This window comes from Vigna unguiculata, chromosome 6 (genome assembly GCF_004118075.2).
Source record: "Vigna unguiculata cultivar IT97K-499-35 chromosome 6, ASM411807v1, whole genome shotgun sequence".
NCBI classification, from domain to species: Eukaryota; Viridiplantae; Streptophyta; class Magnoliopsida; order Fabales; family Fabaceae; genus Vigna; species Vigna unguiculata.
In genome coordinates this window covers 21465701-21486099 of record NC_040284.1, presented here as the reverse complement: position 1 = coordinate 21486099, position 20399 = coordinate 21465701, and the positions used below count along the sequence as shown (strand labels likewise).

The window sequence follows — 20399 nt, the reverse complement described above, 5'->3', positions numbered from 1 at the left end:
AAACTTGTCATATGTCTCAGTCATCCCTCACATGTTAGAATTAACTTAAAATTCCAAGTTTTAAATATGAAAGCACATCTAGATTTTTTGTTGAAGAGAAAAAAAAAAATCTATTTGCATGTGCATCTGTGTTAAAGTTAACAATTATCATGAGAATAGAAAGTGTAGAAATATAGATTTGTTAACTTTCATTAATATGATTTAAGAGTTTTATTTACATTAATTATGTTTTGAATTAACTAAGTCTTCACTTTTTTTTTTTTTTACATTAATATACCCTCATATACTAAGTTTGTAGGATATTTACCATGTATTTTATTTCCTCTTCAACTCAAACCTGAAAATGCTGGTGGTGGTGGGAAAATAAATAAATGTGTGATAGAGAAAACAAAAAAAAAAATGAAAATTTACATTTATATTTATCTTATTATTATTACTATTACTACTTTTTTCTCAGGTGTAATAGGAGATTATACATGACACAATCTCCATTGTGTATGTTAAAAAGGAAATATGAAGCCAAAAGTGTATCCTATTGTTTTTGTGAGTAAAACTTGCGAGTTCTAACATGAAGAACCAAAGCCAGAAGAGTTCCAAAGAAACACAAGGAACCCCAGATGATAAAAGTGTTTCTGTAGCATTCCATGCCCATGCATTGCCCTTGCTCATAGCTTCCATGTCCTTCACCACGGTAAACAAGTGCAGCTGAATAGCCAAATATGAAGGATCCCATAGGAATGTTGGCCACCACCACGTTATGGTTCACTGAGAAATGCTTTGTACCAAACAGCTCAGTGGTTGTGGAAACAGCAATGGAAGTGATTGCTCCAGTACACACTCCAATCACTGCACTGCTAACATAAAGAGCAAGATCAGTTCTGTTGAGAAGCAAAAAAAACGCTCCTGATGTTGGAACCATCACTGCCAACAGTGAACCAGGTCTTGAAATTCGACCCTTTCCCCTGAAAATAAGCCATGTCAGTAAGAAGAATGACATTCGATATTTACTAAAGTAGAATACTATACTTTATAACTTAGGTTGAAAAAGTGTTGGTTTTGGTTTTGGTTTTAAAATTTTGCAGTTTTTGTTCATATTTATTACAGTAGATCAACTAACACATGTGTAGCCATTATATGCATTAAATGAGAAGTGTAAATGCAGTTGCTGGGGTTGGTGTTAGATAAAGGAAGAGTACATTTACCTGTAGAAGTAGTACATAAGAGATGGCATGAGACGGCCAAAGAACCCAAACGATGATGACAGAGACACCAAAGATGAAGTATTGGAGCAACCCCGAGATTCAGCTATTTGTCCCAGGTTATTAAGATAAACTAAACCAACTGTTGCACCAAAATAGTACACAAAAAAATATAACCAGAAGTTTATTCTTCTAACCATCAACTTCACTCCAACTTCTTCTATGATACCAATCTCTTCTTCAACTTCACCCTCTTTCACCTCATTCTCCACCCTCTCTTCACTGTTATTCTCCTCCATAGTAAAATGGTAGATTCTCAAGTTCTCTCTATTATCCTGCAGTTCCTTGATCTTCACTGAAAGTGGAACCAGAAGAGGCAACAGAAGGGACACTAAGATACCAGTCATGATATCTATTGAAGATGCTTTGCTTGTGACAAATTGCAAGCTGCTCAACACAGCATATATTCCAGTGAAAATTGTTATGACAAACATCACAGCAAACCCAACACGCGTGTGCTTAGGACTTGCGGCATCAAATTCTCTGACCATAGGAGCTGCTACTAGCCCAACTATCACAGGTAAAAGAGAGTTCAGGAAGAGAAATGTTTTGGCCTTGTTGTGAGGAGAAACAGCATCAACAATGTTGGCGTAAATCTTTGCACTGAGTCCTTGGTAGCTAGTTGTTATTCCGACAGCAACTTGGCGATCTGATAGAAAGTTCCTTATGGTGACAACATAGCACACAGTGTTGATCCAACAAATACTATTGCCAGCAAGAAAAGTTAGCAAGAACACATGCCAATAGGACAAAGATGAAATCTGTTTGGTTATGAAGAGATATTGTACACCATAGCCAATTAAGCCAAGAGTTGAACCAGTCAAGAGGACAAGCCAAAGAGGGAGGTATATAGAAGCAAGGCCAGAAAACCAGCCAAAAAGCTTGCCTGCATCAGAGGCAAAAGCAAGGTTATTGAGTTGGACTTGGGAAATGGAAAGAAGTTGCTTCAGCTGAGAAGAATAAGCAGGGAAATTAGTGTTTGTGCCAATTATGGCTTGGAGCCAAATGGTGCCAACAAGGCTTAGCCATTGGAGAGTAGTGGAAGACATGGTAGAGAGATTAAAGAAGTTTAGAGGGGAAAAAAAAGAACTTAGAAGTACCCTTCTAAGCTAATAAGAGAGTATGGAATGTGTGAGGGTTTATATGTTGAGAAAAAGTGGAGTAAAAGGTAGAGACACTATGGTGTGAAAGCTAAAGTCAAGAGTATAATGCCCCTCAGTGGAGGAATGAATAGTTACAAAATGGGTTTGTGTATGAAGCAATACTACAGCACCACCATGCTTTGAAATGATTTTTAACATAATTAATTAATATAAAAAATCAATGTTTTTCATTCATAGATTCGGACTTGAAAATATTTCGTGTGTGGGAGAGAAACAGATCCATTGTGTTGTAATGAAAGCTGACGCGGGTAGCTAGGATTTTGAAGTTGAATCTGAACACAACATAGATTGATTTGGCCTTAAGGACATAATCGGAAACTCAATTATATGAAGTTGCCAAACACGCACGATGTCTTAAACTTATGGCTGTCGGTGAAATACGCATCACAGAGAACAGCCCCACCATTTTTTTTCTCAGCTTTGTCCCTTCCACATTGCATGCTATTCGAACTTGGACTCTTATATTAAATTATAATTTTGCGTATATCTTTATGGTATTTAATTGGTATAATGTGTAATAATCTCAGATTTTGTACAAATAGAGATCAGAATACTTTAAATGCATTTTGTCCTTCTTATTTTTTATGTCTTGAAAATCATAAATATTGTTATTTACAAGAGGAATTAAATTGTGTATTTTAATGTCTTGTTCCATTGGATCACCTTGTTTAACTCATATTAATAACTTTAAAAAATGTATTAAAACTTAGGTTTAAAGTTTTATTAAGAATTTTAAAAAATATTAATCTAGACAAAGTTGAAACTAAATTATTAATATATTTTACTTTTTGAACTAAATGTATGTATTGAAATTACTTTACAAAATAACTAATTTAACTTTTTTTTGGCAATCAACGATCGATATACATATACCAACTCATCCTTTAATAGAAATAGTCCAAATATGAGAGACTTATTTTGCCCATTAAAAGATGAGGTGTATTAATGCTACTTTTTATGGACACCAATAGCAAAATTCTAAAGTTATGAAAGGAAAATAGAGTATCATTAATCGGTTACAGTTTTGAGAGAAAATTTAAACAGACAGGTACAATTGTGTCTTTCGTCGTTATGACGTAATACATGACAGAAAAACCAAAATTCCCCTTAATCGCCCCATTTCCATCATTCGGGTTTGGGATCCAAACTCACATGGCACTTTTCTCAATTTCAATTTATTTTAAGAAGATCAAATTATATTCTTTTGTTACTGCTTAAATTAGTAATAAACAATTTTATAAATTTACTGTACTCAAAGTTGCAAATATTACATTCTAATTTTTAATTATTCAATTAATAAATAAAAGCTAATTTATTAGTTATTTATTCAGTGATATAGTTTTTTTTTATCAACAAAAAGTGTATATATATATCCATGTGCAAATTGGAGGAGATGGGCTTCAACAATCTCACCATGAATAAGAATGGGGGAATGGAAATGGATCTTCCTGTTGTAAAGCTCTTTCTATATTGAATTCAGATGTAGGAATACCAAAACAGAGACACAACTTGTGCCTATGCATTACCTAATTCAATTCATCCATCTATTGTGGAACCCTAACCTTCTTAGAGCATGTACAACAAAAATCCCAAGGTGTTGAATCCTATATATGTACTTTGTCTTGTTTCAATATCCAACATGAGAGTTCTTTTCATCCTATTTGGCAGCACCATTAATAAAAAAGATAAAAATTAGTCAATTCATCCAATTTTTTCTTGGTCTTGGTTGAAAATTTTTCTTTCATAAGATATAAAGATAAATTTATAATACATTTATAAAAGAAAATTTTGACATTTTCAAAATATTTGTTGAATATTCGTCAATTAAATTTGTTTGTTGTTGATCTGAGTCTATTGTGTCACTTACTATCAGAAAATTTGTTGTTTGTCAAGATTATCATATCACCCGTTATCATATCATTTATTAATGTCTAATCTCAATCTCGTGAGATATATATCCATGAGGAGTGTCTTAGAGATCACCTCAACTAAGGATAACACAGATTTATAGTATATAAACGAACGAATACAAATTTTATCTTACAAATTAAGTTTGTAGGATTGAGTTAAATTTAAAATTTAATTCTAAACAAAAAATCAATAATAAACCAATAATAGATTTGTTCAAGTTGAAATTTTAGATGTTATTTCTAGGTTGAATGACGACTTGGTGACTAAACTCACCAAAAATATTAAAATAATTTTTTTATGAAATTAATTTAGATGTTAAATTTAATTAAAAAAATATAACACGTCTTCTTAATTTCGTTTAAACTTTATGTTAATATTATTTTTTATTAATATTGGATAAACCAAATCAAATTTATGAAATAAACTATCAATAATAATAAATATATTTTATTCTTAAAAAATGATAAATTATAAAAAATACATAATAAGCACTTCATATAATTTTATTTTTATTATTAAATAAATTTTTTGTTTTATTTTTGTTATGTAAGAAATTAATTTCACTAATAGGACCACACAGATTGCTATTGAACCATCAAAGCAAGGACCTACTTTGAAATTTATAATCATTTCATTGTTAATCACATGAACTCAAATACCATAGCATATTGATTGAATCATGGACTTTATCCTATACCCAGAAACGTAAGTAAAACAATTAATCTGAAGTATCAACCCTGTTGCACTCTTCAAGCCACAAATTTCTCTAATTTGATTTGACATAACCAAAAACGACAAATAAACTTTAAAATCTTTAATTTTTTTCATCTCTATTTAGAGTACTGATCAATGTTACTTGTAGTATTCCATAAGCATCCACAGAAGAATGATAAAGCATTTACAAAGTTTAATTGATTTAGGATTAATAGTTTCTATTCAATATTATAAGCAGAAATGTGTCATTTCTGAAAAGACGTCTTTAATTAGTGATTGCCCAACAAAGTAAGAAAAATTAGTAACAAATAAGATTATCATCAACATAATCAACTTTTCTCTTAAAATCAAACAATACGTGTAATTAAGTTTTAAGTTTTTTATAAATTTGGATATTTTAAATTTTCTATCAGAATATTTTATTTTTTTGTTATTTTATTTCATACTTCCTTTTTCACGTGTATTAAGATATTACTAATTTTTTTATAAATAACAAATAATTTTAAAGACAAAAAGGAATTAGTTATTATAATAATAAAATAATTAAGTAAGTGATGTAAAATGATATTCTTGTTAATTTAGTACACCAAGTGATTGTTATGCATATTCTTGATGACTTTCATATATTAGATACAATGATTAAAATCGGATAAGTTTTTAATCAAAACAATAAAAATCAATTTTACATTAGTTATCATCTTATATTAATTATAAAATTTTATATTTTTTTAAAAATATAAAAATAAATCAGCCAAAATGATACTAAGATAATAGATAAATGACAAATTTTCAATTTAAAAATATTAAATTAGAATAATGATTTTTATTTGAGTGAGATATATATATATATCACAATATAATATGAAATTGTACTTCAACTCTAAAAAATCTATATATCCAACATTATTTTCCGAATACACAATAGTACTGAATTTGTCTATAAATTCTATCTAAAATCTATCAAACATTACTTTTCGGACAAATAACACTATTGAATTTAGTAAGCGGATAATAATAAAACCACAATTAATTTTTCTTCTAAATCTATAATAATTTTTAATATTATCTTATAATATAATTTTGGATTTATCTTCTATGTATAAAACTAGTTTGTAAAATTATCTTTTTCTAATTTCTAATATATTTCTTTAGATCTTATCCTTTGACAACATAAAATTAGAAATCTTTTAAGATAATGCGATAGATACATGTGAAATCCTAACATGATATTAATAGAGTAAACATTGAATACTAAAAAAAAAAAATCGCGGGTAAGGCACAAGATGACGATTACGTGATCTTTGAGAATGATGGTGACGTGTCATAAGATCTTTGATGTAGGTGACGATTTTCGCGGACAACTGAAGACAACAATAGACCATGAATTTGGAAATTTAGGGTTTTAGAGACTTTTAGTCATAGGAATTCTTAATCTTGTTCTTTTAGTTTGGAAATATTGTTCTTTTTGTGAATTTAATTTATCATTTTTATTGCAATTACCTACAAATAGTATAAAGTTATCTATGGAAAGAATTTTGTTGGAAAAAAAAATGCTTTTGCTATATTTATATGTTTATTAATGTGACTGAAAAATGTAATCGTTAGTACTATGAATTTATACATAGATCTAGTTTTTGTAAGTAAATATATATATATATATATATATATATATATGAATGATGACAATTTTTATTTATTTAAAGTGAAAATAAAAGATGTTTTCTTTATGAGAGTCATGGGAGGAATAGTTCATTTGGTTTGACTTGACTGTCTAAGACTAAGGTACCAACTCAAATTTTATTAAAATTTATGCAATTAAATAAAATAATTTTCTTAATAACTTTGCAAGTAATATATTATATTGGACAAAACCATTGGTACAAATTGTTTCGACCACCATTTATCGATCTATATATCGAATACACAATTTAGTCCATCAAATTAATGGTTTCGTCCCGACCGACTTGTTTAATATCTATGTCAAACTTTTTATTTAAATATAATAAAGATGATTATTTTTCACCAATTATTTCAAATGATATTCTTAAGTTTTTTTTTAATGTTAACAAGATGGTCGATATGTCGAATCTATATATGTACTTACATGTTAATTTTTTTAGTTTTGATTCAAACTTATAAATAGACAGTAAAATGAGAAAGTTTTTTATTTGTTTTAGTTAACATCTTTAATATGAAAAAAGTATATCAAGAGAAGAGAATGAAGCATAACTATAAGTCTCATGTTTAAGTAAATGATAATGTTGACTTGTTGAAGAATGAATAAGGAAAAAAAATTATAAATTCATTATATAAACATTTTGAGTTGAAAATAACGTCATTGTCTTTTATGAGTTTCACTTAAGTTCCATTTTTACTAGATGGTTTCAATAAATCAATTCAAAAAAACCCATCAAATTTATTTAAGTGTGTCCAATCTACTAGTTTTTTTTACAATTTTATTTTCATAATATATATATATATATATATATATATATATATATATATATATATATATATATATATATATATATATATATATATATATATAAACACTCATATGTTAACATTTTTTAAATATTAATTAACATTTCTAATCATATAAGTTGAAAGAACTGTTATATTAAATTATTTGATTAAAATTAATATCTTAAACTTAATTTGTAAGAATTAATAGTTTAGCTTATAATATTATTATGTATTAGTATTTTTTTAAATAATATCATCAACAAAATTATTTATTTTATTTTAATTTTTAATAAAAAACAATTCAGTCTGCTATTATAATTTTTTTAGTGAATTAAACTAGGCGGACTGAGGAATTAAAAAAAATGTAAACTCAGTCCTACTAAATTATTAATAGATTGGTGGAGTAATATATTAGACATTGTCTACTTTATCATACCTACTTATAAAGTCAATTACTTTAAAAATTATATTTAAAATGATAAAAAAATGTTTTTAAATTTAAATTTTTTAAAATGATGAAGTTTTAAATTTTATAAATAAAATTAATTTTATTTTTTAATAACATTATTTGATTAACAAATAAAAAACTTATGAATTGATTGATTAGCCCACTCCATCGTTTAACTATTTTGATAATTTAATTTATAATCAGCTAGATAAATGCATGTATAAAAGGTATCTGTGAAGCATAGTGATAGAGAAAATAAGAATTATAAATCTTAATTGTATAACCTTGAATGATCAAAATTAGGAAGAGTTCGATTTTAAGAAAAAAAAACTTTTAATTTTTATTTTTAGAAGTTTATATAATAAATAATTATAATGAAATAAACCTTTTACTTTAATTTTTTATGTAAACTTTTTCATAAAAAAATATATTTTTTTCCAAACTAAATCAATGGGTCCATTATTGTTTTTAGGTTTCATATGGTGTGAACATTTAGGGTGGAAAATGTTGGAGTTGTTTGAAAGCAGAAGGGCTTAGTGCTATATATAACCAAATGACTTGAAGGAAAAGCTTTGTTTCCACTTGAGTGCAATAATGTGCATTACTAATAATGGTTCTTTCTCAATGAAGCTAAAGTTTTCAACCACACAAAACCACTAATGCATGCAACATCACAATAGGTATATGCCTCACGTCACCGTAATTTAAAAAAAAAAAAAAGCAATAAAAAAATCATTCTTAAGATATAATTTTATTTCTTTTCTTAAAACAATTTTATTAATCTTATTTGTATTTTTTTATCAACTATGCAGGTGAATGATCAGAGTAAGATTTCTAAATGCTTTTTATTCAAGACAAAATTATACTTTAAAAAACATTAAACTTTTATTACCATTTGTTTTCCTTTTTAATTAATTAACTGTGTTTAAGTTTTTCACACACACAAATTTATCATCAAATAAATTAGACAATAATAACAATTCTAGATTTCCAACAAATTTATAGATTAATGACAAATATTTATCAATACGTATTCTCATTTTCAAATTCTAATTTATTAACAAATTTTATCGATAAATTTATTTTTATCTGATAAAAATTTTCAATAACTAAAACATTTCATATATTGTGGTACAATACAATATAATTCGTAAGTAGAATACATTATTGCCTCCATAAGTATTAATTTTTTTGGGTTCAACACAAATAAATATTTTGTTATTATTTATTTTCATTTTTTAACTATTTGAACCTAAATTTTAATTAATTAAAGTGTATAGTTTATTTATTGTAATTTTAAGCGTGATCGAAAGAATTTGATCATAATTTCATCTTTTTATAGTATAAAAAAGTATGATGGATGGTTTTCTTAAAAATAATTAACAAAATAGACGTTCTAGACTAATTTATAAAAAAAGCTAAACTTCAATTTTTTTTTTAAATATAGGGAGTAAAACCTTTTACAAGGATTGTTGTTTCACTAGTGCAATCCACTAAGATAAGTAAAATGAAGAATGTTAACCATTTTTTATGAAATTGGCAGTAAAAACTTCATTATCATTGTTATATTTTATATTTGTGACAAATAGAAAATAAAAAAGAAAAATAAGCAGAAGGACATGAAAAAGAAGGGTGTTGATATCTTTATCATCCTCTTCTGCCAATAATATCCCTAGTCACATAAATCAAATAATTTTGTTAACAGCAAGACTGTGATTTGAAGATCATATTCCACTTATATTATTATGTTTAAAATATTTTCTTTGTAAGCTCCTTTTTTCCTTTTCAGTTGAGTAGTTGGGGCCTAGCCATTCGTGGGCCTAAGGCCGGCCCCTGTCAGCCCCTAACCCCTTCATTCTGTTCCATTTTCAGAAAAAAAAAACCAGCTCCTTGTTCCCTCCCCTCGTCTAGTGTAAGAGCTCTGCTAGGGCACAGAGGTTCTCTCCTTGTTTCAAGCTAGCAAAGGATATTGTACTTCCAGGTAAGTCGAACTCCAACCTTGTCCTTCTCTTTCTCCAGTTCAGAGGCTAATGGTTTTGTCCGGAGTTCTCCCTAGCACCCCCTTTCTCAACTCTGTGTGGGTTTGTTTTCAGCTCCGTACCCTGCTCCAGTGCTCCACTACTTTTCTTGGGTTACCACTCTATTCTGCTAGCGTATAACAAGGTAAGGGGAGCTAGGTTTTAAGTTTATAGTTATTATGGCATGCTTATGTTCTGTTCCATATTGTGGGTGCTTGAATGGTGTTGGAATCGTGTAAAAATGGTTGGCTTATATTCTGGATGTTGCTCTATGTCGTTTTTCTGCCTTGCATGTGTGGAACGGTGGGGGAGAACTGACATTCTCGTCCAGGCGAGCTCGTCTCGCCTAGGCGAGAATACCAACAGCTCGCTCAGGGTTCTGCCTCGAGCACTCGCCCAGGCGAGGGGCTGCGTTTTAAGCGACAGGCCAGCTCGCTCAGGCGAGACAGCCTCGCCTAAGCGAGGGATCGTGAAACTCTCCAAGACCCACTGTTGTAGGCTCGCCTAAGCGAGAGAGCCCGTCGCCTGAGCTAGACAACTTCTCTCGTCTGGGCGACGACTCCTAGCTTGAGCGAGGCTGCTGCAGCTTGTAGTTTCAATTCTGCTTTTCTCTTTGTTTGATGGGTGAATTGTGTGATTTATTTATTTACCCTTTTCTTTCAAAACCTAAAGCATGTGAATATATATGGTTGCTTGAATCTTATGAACTAAAAGTTGGTATGTTGGCATGAATAACACATGGATTTTGGTTGGTTGGTTTTTTGAGATAAAGGTGGTGGATATGGTATGAAACATGAATTTGTTGTGTGATAGGCGTAATTCCATGAGTCTTGTGGGGAGACCTCGTGGTGGTGTGTAGTGTATATATTAAGGTATGGATTCAAGTAAGGACCGCATCCCGAAACTCAAATGGGTCAGTGAGTCTCAGGTAGAGCAAACTGACCCAAGTTGTGAGAGTGGCGGGAGGCCTTAGTCTTTGGCAGGATAATGGCCTTAGATGCTTGAAGGTTAACCTTGTGTGTGGTAGGGTGAAATCCATTGGCAATGGCTCTGCAGAGCAGTAGAGGCCACCACAAGTGCAAGCTTCCAGTGAATCCCATTGGCAATGGCTCTGTAGAGCAGTAGAGGCAACCACAAGTGCAAGCTTCCAGTGAATCCGATCTTAGTATATTTATCCGGAGAATCAAGTCATAGTGTCTTGCTTGTCTGCGATAACATGATTCTCTGTGCTCACTGTGTTGAAATGCTTGAACTGTTTAAGTACTTGTCTGCTATACTATGTTAACTTTAAATTACACTAGCTTACCCTTTCTTTGTTGTGTATGTTCTTACCTTGATTCTTTTCCTTTTGCAATGATCACCTTACGGTGGGAGCAGATGGAAAGAGCTCTGGAGGTGGATCTGCTGGTGGTAGCGGTGTTGCATAGTTTGGACCAGTTACCTGTAGCTCCTAATAGTAGTTTTTATGGCTTTAATGCCCCTCTCTTTTGTGATTTCTTGCTCTAGGAGCGACCCTTTTGCAAGACAGTTAACGTTCAGTCCTTGTTTCGATTTTGGCATGGTTGTATGCCTATGTTTCCTTTTAAGTACTCCTATGGATAACTATAATAGTAGATCCGTACGTGTTCTGTTCTGTTCCTTTAATTGTTTCTTATTATCATAATTATGCGATGCTTTATTTAGTAGATTTAATCTATTTGAATGGAATATCACATTCTTGCTGTAGTTTTTTTTTATTTTTTATAATATAATACATAAATATGAACTCTCTTTCTCTATATATAATAAATTATAATAAATATGGTATCTAAATTAATCCACATATACAATATCCTTTTATTATAACTTACTGTACAATTAAACTTAAGTTTATTTATAACATTATATATGAAATAAAAATGTGAAAACATAAGTATCAAAATTATTTTTATGAAATAAAGTAATATCTTTGAAATCCACGTTTTCATAAATATATTACTGAATAATTTAAGAAAAAATTAAAATAATTTGCTTGTAATGAATATATTTTCAAGTGTATTAATTGTGTATAAAAATATTTAAATTTAATTTAATTTTTTAAAATTAGTGTCCGAAAATAATTTCAAACAGATAATTATATATTTTGTATTGTTCAGTAACAATTATTCAAGATTCTGTTTTAAAAGAGTAAATTTTAGAAAATATATATTAAAATTAATATACATATATTAAAATTAAATCTATATCATAAATATATTACAATTTATTTATAACAATTGGAAAAATTATTGTACGTACTTTTAGTACTATTTTAATGAATATAACAAAAGTAAATAAATAACCTTAAAATAAATCTAAAAAAGATGCTTACATTTATTAAAAGGAATACTTTAAAATATAAAGAAACATGTAATATTTTTTTAATTAATATAAATTGGTTTGTAATAATAAATTAGATCCAAATTTCCAAAGGTGTTGTTTGTTTTTGTTTGTTAATATTTGTTTAAATAACCTCAATATCTATTTGTTCAGTACCATCTTATTATTTATGTGAGCTGGAGAAGTATGTTATTTTAGCAAAAGGAGACAATGTAGAAGGCATTATTCAAAGCACTTAATAGGGAGATAAAAAGTTTAGTAACACGCAGACAAATCATATTTATTGTTTCCTTATTTTGGTCACTCTAGATATACAGCATAGTGTAAATAACATAATATTATTCAAAGAACAAATTAAATATGGAAAACATTTTACAGCATGAAGTCCTATTAATCTGCCCATTCATGTTGAAGGTATGAAATGTTTGAGACTTGTTTAACTTTTACATATTTCAGCTCAGGAAACAATGCTTTCAAATCGTATATGTCAACATTCAATTGCTTAAGGTACTTCAGACGCAGTATTTCCACTCTCCACCATTTAAAATCTACAATATGTTCCAGTTTTCCTCCAGTTATATTTAGCTCGGTCAATATGAACCTGAACCTACCATGAACGCTTGGCATAAAACATTCTTCCAAAGACTTTCCAGGAAAACATTCAAGATGTAACTTTCTCAAACTTGGTGGTAAAACGAAATTAATCTTAGCATACTTTCGGTCAGACACACTCCAAGATATCTTCAGATGCTTCAGTGCTGAAAAATCTTCCAAACCTTCAAACTCCTCATCCCTGATCTCAGCCTCACTTCCTATATGTATGCTGAGTCGCCTCAGTTTTCTCAAATTCACAAGGTCTGATATTCTGCAAGGAGTCTTTTCATAAGTACTTATTAAAAATCCCTTCAGTACTTCCAGATTACTGAGCTTCTCGATCCCCTTTGGCATGCCCTCCAGTAAGCAACAATCAGACATAATCAGATGTGTCAGACTTCTCATTGATGAAATATCATGAGGTAGTCTTTCCAAATTATGGCATGCTTTTAGATCAAGAATTAGTAGGCTCTCAAGTTCAGCAATGGAGGATGGAAGCTCCAATATTCTTGATATCCCACGGAGACTCACATATTTCAACTGCTTCAGAGTTCTCAAATCTTTCAAGAATTCTTCACTCCCAACTTCAATGTGATGCAAAGCTGAATCTTGCCAACGCCCAAGTTGAAGTACCTCTAAATTCCTCAATTCAGTGACCCATTGTGGTCTAAAATTCAGATAACTTGCACCAATATTAAGAACACTACGTAAAATCACATTTTTTGTATCAACTCCACCTACTGTAACTTTTTTTCTATCAAGCTGTAACCGATGTGGTCTGATATAATCTAAATCTGCATCTAAATATAACAGCATCTGAAGACGAACGACAGGAAGAATTTGAAATTTCTTGACAAGGGGACTCTTTCCATTACCATAGCGTACAATCATACTACATTTCAAAAAATCATGAATAACATCCTCACCCATTTCCTCTGCCGTTTTGTTCTCTGTATTTCCAATCAAACCCTCTGCAATCTACAAACTAATTGCGTTTCTTTTCCTTATCACAGCGTTCTCAGGAAAAATTAGGAGAGACAAAAAACAAGATCTCGATGGATCGTGTAACCGGTGATAATCTTCGAGAGTCCAAATATTCTGATGGGACTGCACCAAGTCTTCCGATGAGTGAGATATTTCGCCACCCTTGTGATGAGTCATCAAAAACAAGCGTTGGGAGCAACATGAGAGCAGAATCTCTGATACTCTCGCAAATGCTATGCATGTCTTCATGCAGCTTCCTGCGGTTTAACCTGCGAAGATGGTCATACACCTCTGCTAATGTGTCAAGCAGTTTTTCTTCTTTTTTCTTCACTTCCATAAACACATCCTTTATCTTCTTCAGAACCAACCGCAACTTCTCCAACTCCCCATCAAATGATTCATCTCTTCCCTTTTCATGGAATTTCCCCCTTGCTGTCGTCAACTGCTTCATCAACACAGTTACGGCTTTCATTTTGTTAGTTCGAATTGACATTTTACTGCAAACAAACAAATACACACAACGTCACCCAATTAATTTTTCACACTTCAAAAATTCTTTTTTGCGTCTGTATCTATACACTCACTCCTACCTTTAGAAACAATGTTGTGTAAATTATAATCGCAAGCACAAGAAACAAAGAAAGAAATAGAAAATAATAATCGCAATACCAAATATGTTGTGTAAATTATGATAGACACTTTCAATAAAAAAAAAAAAAAAAAAAGTGTGCATAAGGAGAAAACTTGATGGCAGATGATACATCATCCATGAACCAACTAGATTTTTCATTCAGCAATTAGAAAAAGTTTATAGTTATTTAGTAAGATATATAAGATCAAGCTTATAATAACAAAATGGAATTGAACCTTTGAAATAATTGAGACCAAATAGAAGCTAGATGTAGGACTTTGTTCAGTCCACTAGATAACCTCTCGTCCAACTCTTTTCTCTTACACCCTGCTACTCACAAAAAAAAATCTGACTTTAGAAATAGTGCAATCGAAGTTAGTCACGCGATTGAAAAATGGAAGTTAACAAATTATAAATAATCAATCTCAGAAAAGAAACACAGTCGCATGTATACATATTATGAAAAGTAGCAAAAGAGAACTCTAAGGTACATTTCAACAAACACCAGGAGGAATTTCAAGAGCAGGAAAACGTCAACAAAATATTGTGGAAGATAATTCTCTGGTTGTTAAGATGCTTTGAACAATTAAAATACCTCAAATATAGTTTTGAAGGAAAGTATACTTGACATCGGGGGAAGCTAAATAATGGCATCAATTTCCAGTTTATAATAAGATTTGAAGGAACGAATTGCACCACAAAAGTTTCACGCCATTCTTTGAGTATCTTCCACTTAAACGATCTCAAAAACAAAGTTTGATTCTTCATGCTTTTTGCTCATTTCCTTCAAAGGGAGAATCTATAAATTTGTTATGCTTTAAATACAAGAATTTCATTAGTGACTCCTGAAGATACCTTCTACTAAGCACAATGTTAAAAGAATTTTAAGGGAGCAACAATTAAAACCATATTACACTCTCTGGAGTTACATCATGACTTACTATTTTTGTCCATCAAGACAAAATTATTACAGTCATCAATTCCAAACTTGATATAAACTTTAAAGATTTTATAAACAACTGCGCCATGATTGTGTCATCATTATGATTATTATTTGCATCCAATGTTATAACTTTAACCGCTGTAATCATATAGCTAGGTTAACTGTTATCGATTTCTTGGGAGGCATTCACCCTCGTAATAGTAGTTTGTAATAAATGAATTTATTAACTTTTTTCTTATGTTAATTTCTGAATTAAAGATTATTTATTACCTTTTTGTTCTTTTTATTACTTACTGTTAGATTCTATTATGTTTCTACCTTGAAGCACAAAAATCAGGATTAATTTTGATAGTGGTAATCTTTTTATAAAAATACAACATTTATCTTCTTTTGTTTTCCGGCTTCTTGAAACAAACTATTTTTGAATTTTTGTTGACTATACTTATTCACATTGTTTTGAGCTTTAAAGTAAAATAATAATTACTTTTGTAAAAAATAAATAGTCAACGTAGATCCTTTTTTATGATAATTTCATTAAAATCTGAAGTGACATGTAAAACTGGTGATCGTGTAATTTTCGATTTCTATAACATTGTCCAATATGGAATTCTAAAGATCTGACAACAGATGATATATGAAATTCCATTAAAAAATGATATAGCGATCTTTAGAAGTATCATATGAAACTTTATTATTTCTAATTAATTTCATTAAATAAATGAAGTTGAACCTTTAAAATAATTGAGTCCAACGAAGAGATGTACGAATATCTGCGGTCAAGATAACCTCGTCAAACACTTTTCTGTTACACCCTGCTGCTATCAAAAAATAAAAATAAAAAATCTGGCTTTAGAAATATACACACAAACCTATATGTTATGAAAAGAAACAAAAGAAAAGTTGAGGTACATTTTACCAAACACCAAGAGGAATTTGAAGAGACGGATCAAATTTTGGCATAGAAATTTGGGGAATACATCTACAAAATATTGCGGAACCTCTTGTGGTCAAAACAAGCTCAAATAATTAAGATGCTTTAAACAACTCAAATATAAAAGTTCGGATAGTTTAAAGATAGTTTTGAAGGAAAGTATAGTTGATATCTATGAGGAAAGCTAAATGATGGCATCGTTTTAAAATAAGATTTGAAGGAAGGAATTGCACCGCAAAAGTTTCACTTCATTCTTTTTGTACGTTCGACTTTAATGATCCCAAAAGCAAAGTTGGATTCTTCGTGCTTCGTTTTTTTCCTTGAAAGAGAGAATACATAATATATGTTAATTATGTCTACAAGCATTTCGTAAGTGACTCTTGTTAAAGATACTCGAACACTGATTTCTCTATTTACCTATATCACAACTCGTTGTTTTTTACATATTGAATTTGTTAATAACATTATCATCATCATTTCTACATTGTCTTTCTTATTTGAAATTTTTTATACAAATAGTGTAGTTTTTCACATAAATTACAATCGAGAAAAGGCATAATCTTAAAAAATTACAAATTTTAGATAACTCGCGCTATTTTGAATGACTTATTTGTATTTTAATATTCGGGAAGTACTCTTTTGTGTAGATTTAGACTTATTCATGCATACTAGAATCCAGGGACTTAATAAAGTGTGATTCCTCTACTTAAAGTTGCCAAAATAGGTTCGGACTTATGAACCAACTCATCATGGATTCGGATCGGATTGGGTTGAAATTTTTTTATAAATTTCAATATGGTTTATTCTTGACCCGGTTCACTTAGAATCCAACTCACTCGGGTTGAACCCGTGGTGAGCCGGATTGGCTCACGAACTCACAAATAAAAGGTTACATAAGTGTTTTTGGTTAAGTTAGACTTTGTATTGGGATCATATTAGATTATTTTTTTTAGCCAACACATAGATAATTTGTATTTTTGTGATTTTAGTTTGTATTTTGATTGTATTAAAGTCTATTTAGATTTTAATTAGGATCTTACTATCAACAAACCATAGATATTGCAATTACAAACCAATCAACAGCAAGCAACGGATTTCTAAGCACACCCTAACAAGGGAATATATATCCTTTTGTTAAATGGTGAAACATCCCTAACTATTTGTATCTCTGTCTGTCAAACACTTTGGAGTTTGGACACAATCTTGATCACTCGTGAAAGTCCTCTTGAACTCTAAAACTCTCCACAGTTCTGATGTAATCACGAAATGCCGTTACCAAAGGCCTAAAGTAATTCATAACTTTTCACTGTGATCTTTAATTGCATGTTCGTTACTTGTATTCTCCTCCTATTTATGCACCACAGTCAAAACGTTTCAGTTAGTAAACCAGCTTCAGTTATCCTCAGTCCAATTGTTTCAAGCATTTTGTATATATCTGAAGAACAGTCATGCTCTCTGTCCCCAGCAACAAAGCGATGAACTCTACCCTGCAGTTCAACCAAACTCCAACCAGCAACTTTGCCGGCAATTCTCTCACTCATTAACTCCCGAATTCTAACTACATCCTCCCACTTTCTCTCTTTCGCATATATTCCGGCTAACTGCACATAATGCCCATCATGGGTTGGATCCAACTCTATCAACTTATTCCCAATGTTTTCCCCCATCTCCACAAATCCATGAAGCTTACATGCATCAAGCAGCGTCGCCCACATCACAGGATCTGGCGCAATTGTCATTCCCTCAATCAACTTAGCTGCCTCATCAACTAAACCGGCACGAGCAAGGAGATCCACCATGCAACCATAGTGCTCCATCTCAGGCTGAATGCCATAACCATCTACCATCAACTTAAAATAATGCTTCCCTTCACCAACCAAACCAGCCCTACTACAAGCATTAAGCACACCCACAAATGTTACATTCACAGGACGAAAACCTTCACCAATGAACCTGTCAAATAGTGCGAGCGCCTCCTTGGCGCAATCATGCGAAGCAAGGCCGCAGATCATAACATTCCACGTCCACACATCCTTCTTCACCATCCCATCAAACAAGATTCTCGCCTTTTCAATGCAACCACACTTTGCATACATGTCAATCAAAGCAGTCCCTATATGAACCGTCATTGGAAACCTCATGGCCTCAATGGTGGAATGAATGAATCTTCCATAACAAAGCAAACCCAACTGAGCCGAAACCGAAAGCAAGGTAACCAATATAGCTTCATTTGGCCTCACCCTCTTCTTCCTCATGTCTCTAAAACACTCCAACCCATCTTCAAAAAGCCCATTTTGAACATACCCCATTATCATAGTACTCCAAGAAACAACATCCCTTTCAGGCATTTCATCAAACATCTTCTCCGCAACCCGAACATCCCCATTTCTCACTGCACCAGCCAACATGGAGTTCCACGTGACCACGTCGCTGCAAAGGGCATCTTCCTCAAACACCCTTTGGGAAGAATCAGCATCACCACACTCGAAATAGAAGTGAATCAGAGCGTTCCGGACAAACACGTGGCAAGCGTAACCGAGCTTGATCACGTGCGCATGAACTTGAACACCCAATTTATTGTTTACCTTGATTTTTAAGTTCTTGGAGCAGGCATGTAGCAGGAAGGTGAAGGTGTGCTGGTTGGGGTTGAGAAAACGGCGTCGCATTGCGGAGTAGAGAGAAAGAGAGAGAGACGGCGACGAGTTGGCTTTGGCGTGGCAGCGGATGAGGGAGTTGAAGGCAAAGACGGTGGGGAACGGAATTGAGGTGAAGAGAGAGAGTGAGTATCGGAGAGGGAAAGGAACAGTGGAGGAGAGAGAAAGTAAAGAGAGAAGGTGAACGGTGAGACGAGCATGGCCCCAAACGACGACGTGTGCATGGGTTTGCTTGATTTGGCGCAGGGAAGGTTGTGGCGCCAGATAACGGAATATTGAAGCTTGAGAATTTGAAAGAAGGGGTTTGGTTTTATTTCTCAACATAACAGATTTGTTCTTCTTCTACTTCTACGGTAACTTATTAAACTCTCTTATGCTTCATTATGTCACTTTTTTTTTTCAAAGATAAACCCTTCTCGATATTTATTTCCCATATTAGACTACTCAAACATTATTTCCCGGGTAAGAACAATTTGAATGATTATTTTAGATTTCCTTCCAATTGGTCCTTCCAATTTGCTAAGCATAGCAGCCCCTAAACTAGCAGTGCTCCATGGCCCAAAATAGTTAAATCTGAATATTTAAAAGTTTGAGATGAAGTGAGAAAAATTATAAAGTTTTGTTGGGTAAATGAGTGATCAATGCAACATTTTCAGTATCAGCTAAAGAATGTAAAAATTTACATATTTTATTTTTACCGTGTTCCCTTAGGCTGGAATGAATATTAAAACTTGAAAACAAAAATTCAACTTAAAGTCAACTTTGTATCCCAAAATAAGCCAAATATGATTTTTCTCTTTTATGCATTGATTTTCATGCTCCTTTGGTGCCTTAAAGCTTGGTACAAGTCACAAATATCACTTCCTTGAGTTTCCAATAGTTATATTGAGGATTTGAGCTCAACTCAAAGAGTCAACTTAGAAATCAATTATGTATCTTTAGTCATTTTAAGCATTGGTTCAAAAATACACCTTTGCTGGATTTCTTTCTTTATCAACCTCTAATCACCTTTAATTTGTTGAATGGGAGTTTCAAAGCTGCACCGAAGTCACATAATAAAATTTAGTATGTTAGTTACTAAAAGCACCAAAACTAGGCTAAACTAGACTAATTAGTTAGTCTAAAACTACTAAAAACTAGAAAAAGAAAATATTGCACCTAATTTTACTGCACAAACTAATTTTTAAATGTTCAAATAGTCTAAAATATCTAACTAAAGTATTACAATTATCAATGGTGCATTGTTAGTATGTTTGGTTAAAAGTTTCTAAACAAATTTTCGTGTTCAACAAATTTCCATGTAAGTATATGTTACTTCCTTCCAC

The 20399-nt window shown here is 31.4% G+C and overlaps 3 protein-coding genes and 1 long non-coding RNA gene across 10 annotated transcripts; 1 reads left to right on the top strand and 3 right to left on the bottom strand.

Moving 5' to 3' along the window:
• Positions 1-428: 428 nt before the first annotated feature.
• On the bottom strand, positions 429-2635 carry LOC114187483 (protein NUCLEAR FUSION DEFECTIVE 4-like). Its single transcript, XM_028075745.1, has 2 exons — positions 1203-2635; positions 429-962 (listed from the first exon to the last, which is right to left on the bottom strand). Exons 1-2 carry the CDS (start codon positions 2306-2308, stop codon positions 533-535), a joined length of 1536 nt encoding a protein of 511 aa, XP_027931546.1. The 5' UTR covers positions 2309-2635; the 3' UTR covers positions 429-532.
• Positions 2636-9812: 7177 nt separating this feature from the next.
• On the top strand, positions 9813-11602 carry LOC114186916. Its single transcript, XR_003605171.1, has 3 exons — positions 9813-9942; positions 10055-10124; positions 11357-11602. It is a non-coding gene; the product is annotated as an uncharacterized LOC114186916 (long non-coding RNA).
• Positions 11603-12641: 1039 nt separating this feature from the next.
• On the bottom strand, positions 12642-16496 carry LOC114187595. Of its 7 annotated transcripts, none has more exons than XM_028075875.1 (5): positions 16406-16496; positions 16220-16304; positions 15142-15330; positions 14783-14876; positions 12642-14412 (listed from the first exon to the last, which is right to left on the bottom strand). In XM_028075875.1, exon 5 carries the CDS (start codon positions 13859-13861, stop codon positions 12728-12730), a length of 1134 nt encoding a protein of 377 aa, XP_027931676.1. In that variant the 5' UTR covers positions 13862-14412; positions 14783-14876; positions 15142-15330; positions 16220-16304; positions 16406-16496; the 3' UTR covers positions 12642-12727. The 7 variants fall into 7 exon arrangements, with proteins under 7 accessions (XP_027931676.1, XP_027931674.1, XP_027931681.1 ...); XM_028075873.1 differs by having other exon boundaries at positions 14783-14873; XM_028075880.1 differs by having other exon boundaries at positions 12642-14357; positions 14783-14873.
• A 951-nt stretch (positions 16497-17447) lies between these two features.
• Positions 17448-19481, bottom strand: LOC114187517 (pentatricopeptide repeat-containing protein At3g62890-like). Its single transcript, XM_028075784.1, has one exon. The coding sequence runs from the start codon at positions 19396-19398 to the stop codon at positions 17785-17787; it is 1614 nt and encodes a 537-aa protein (XP_027931585.1). The 5' UTR covers positions 19399-19481; the 3' UTR covers positions 17448-17784.
• Between the last annotated feature and the right edge of the window lie 918 nt (positions 19482-20399).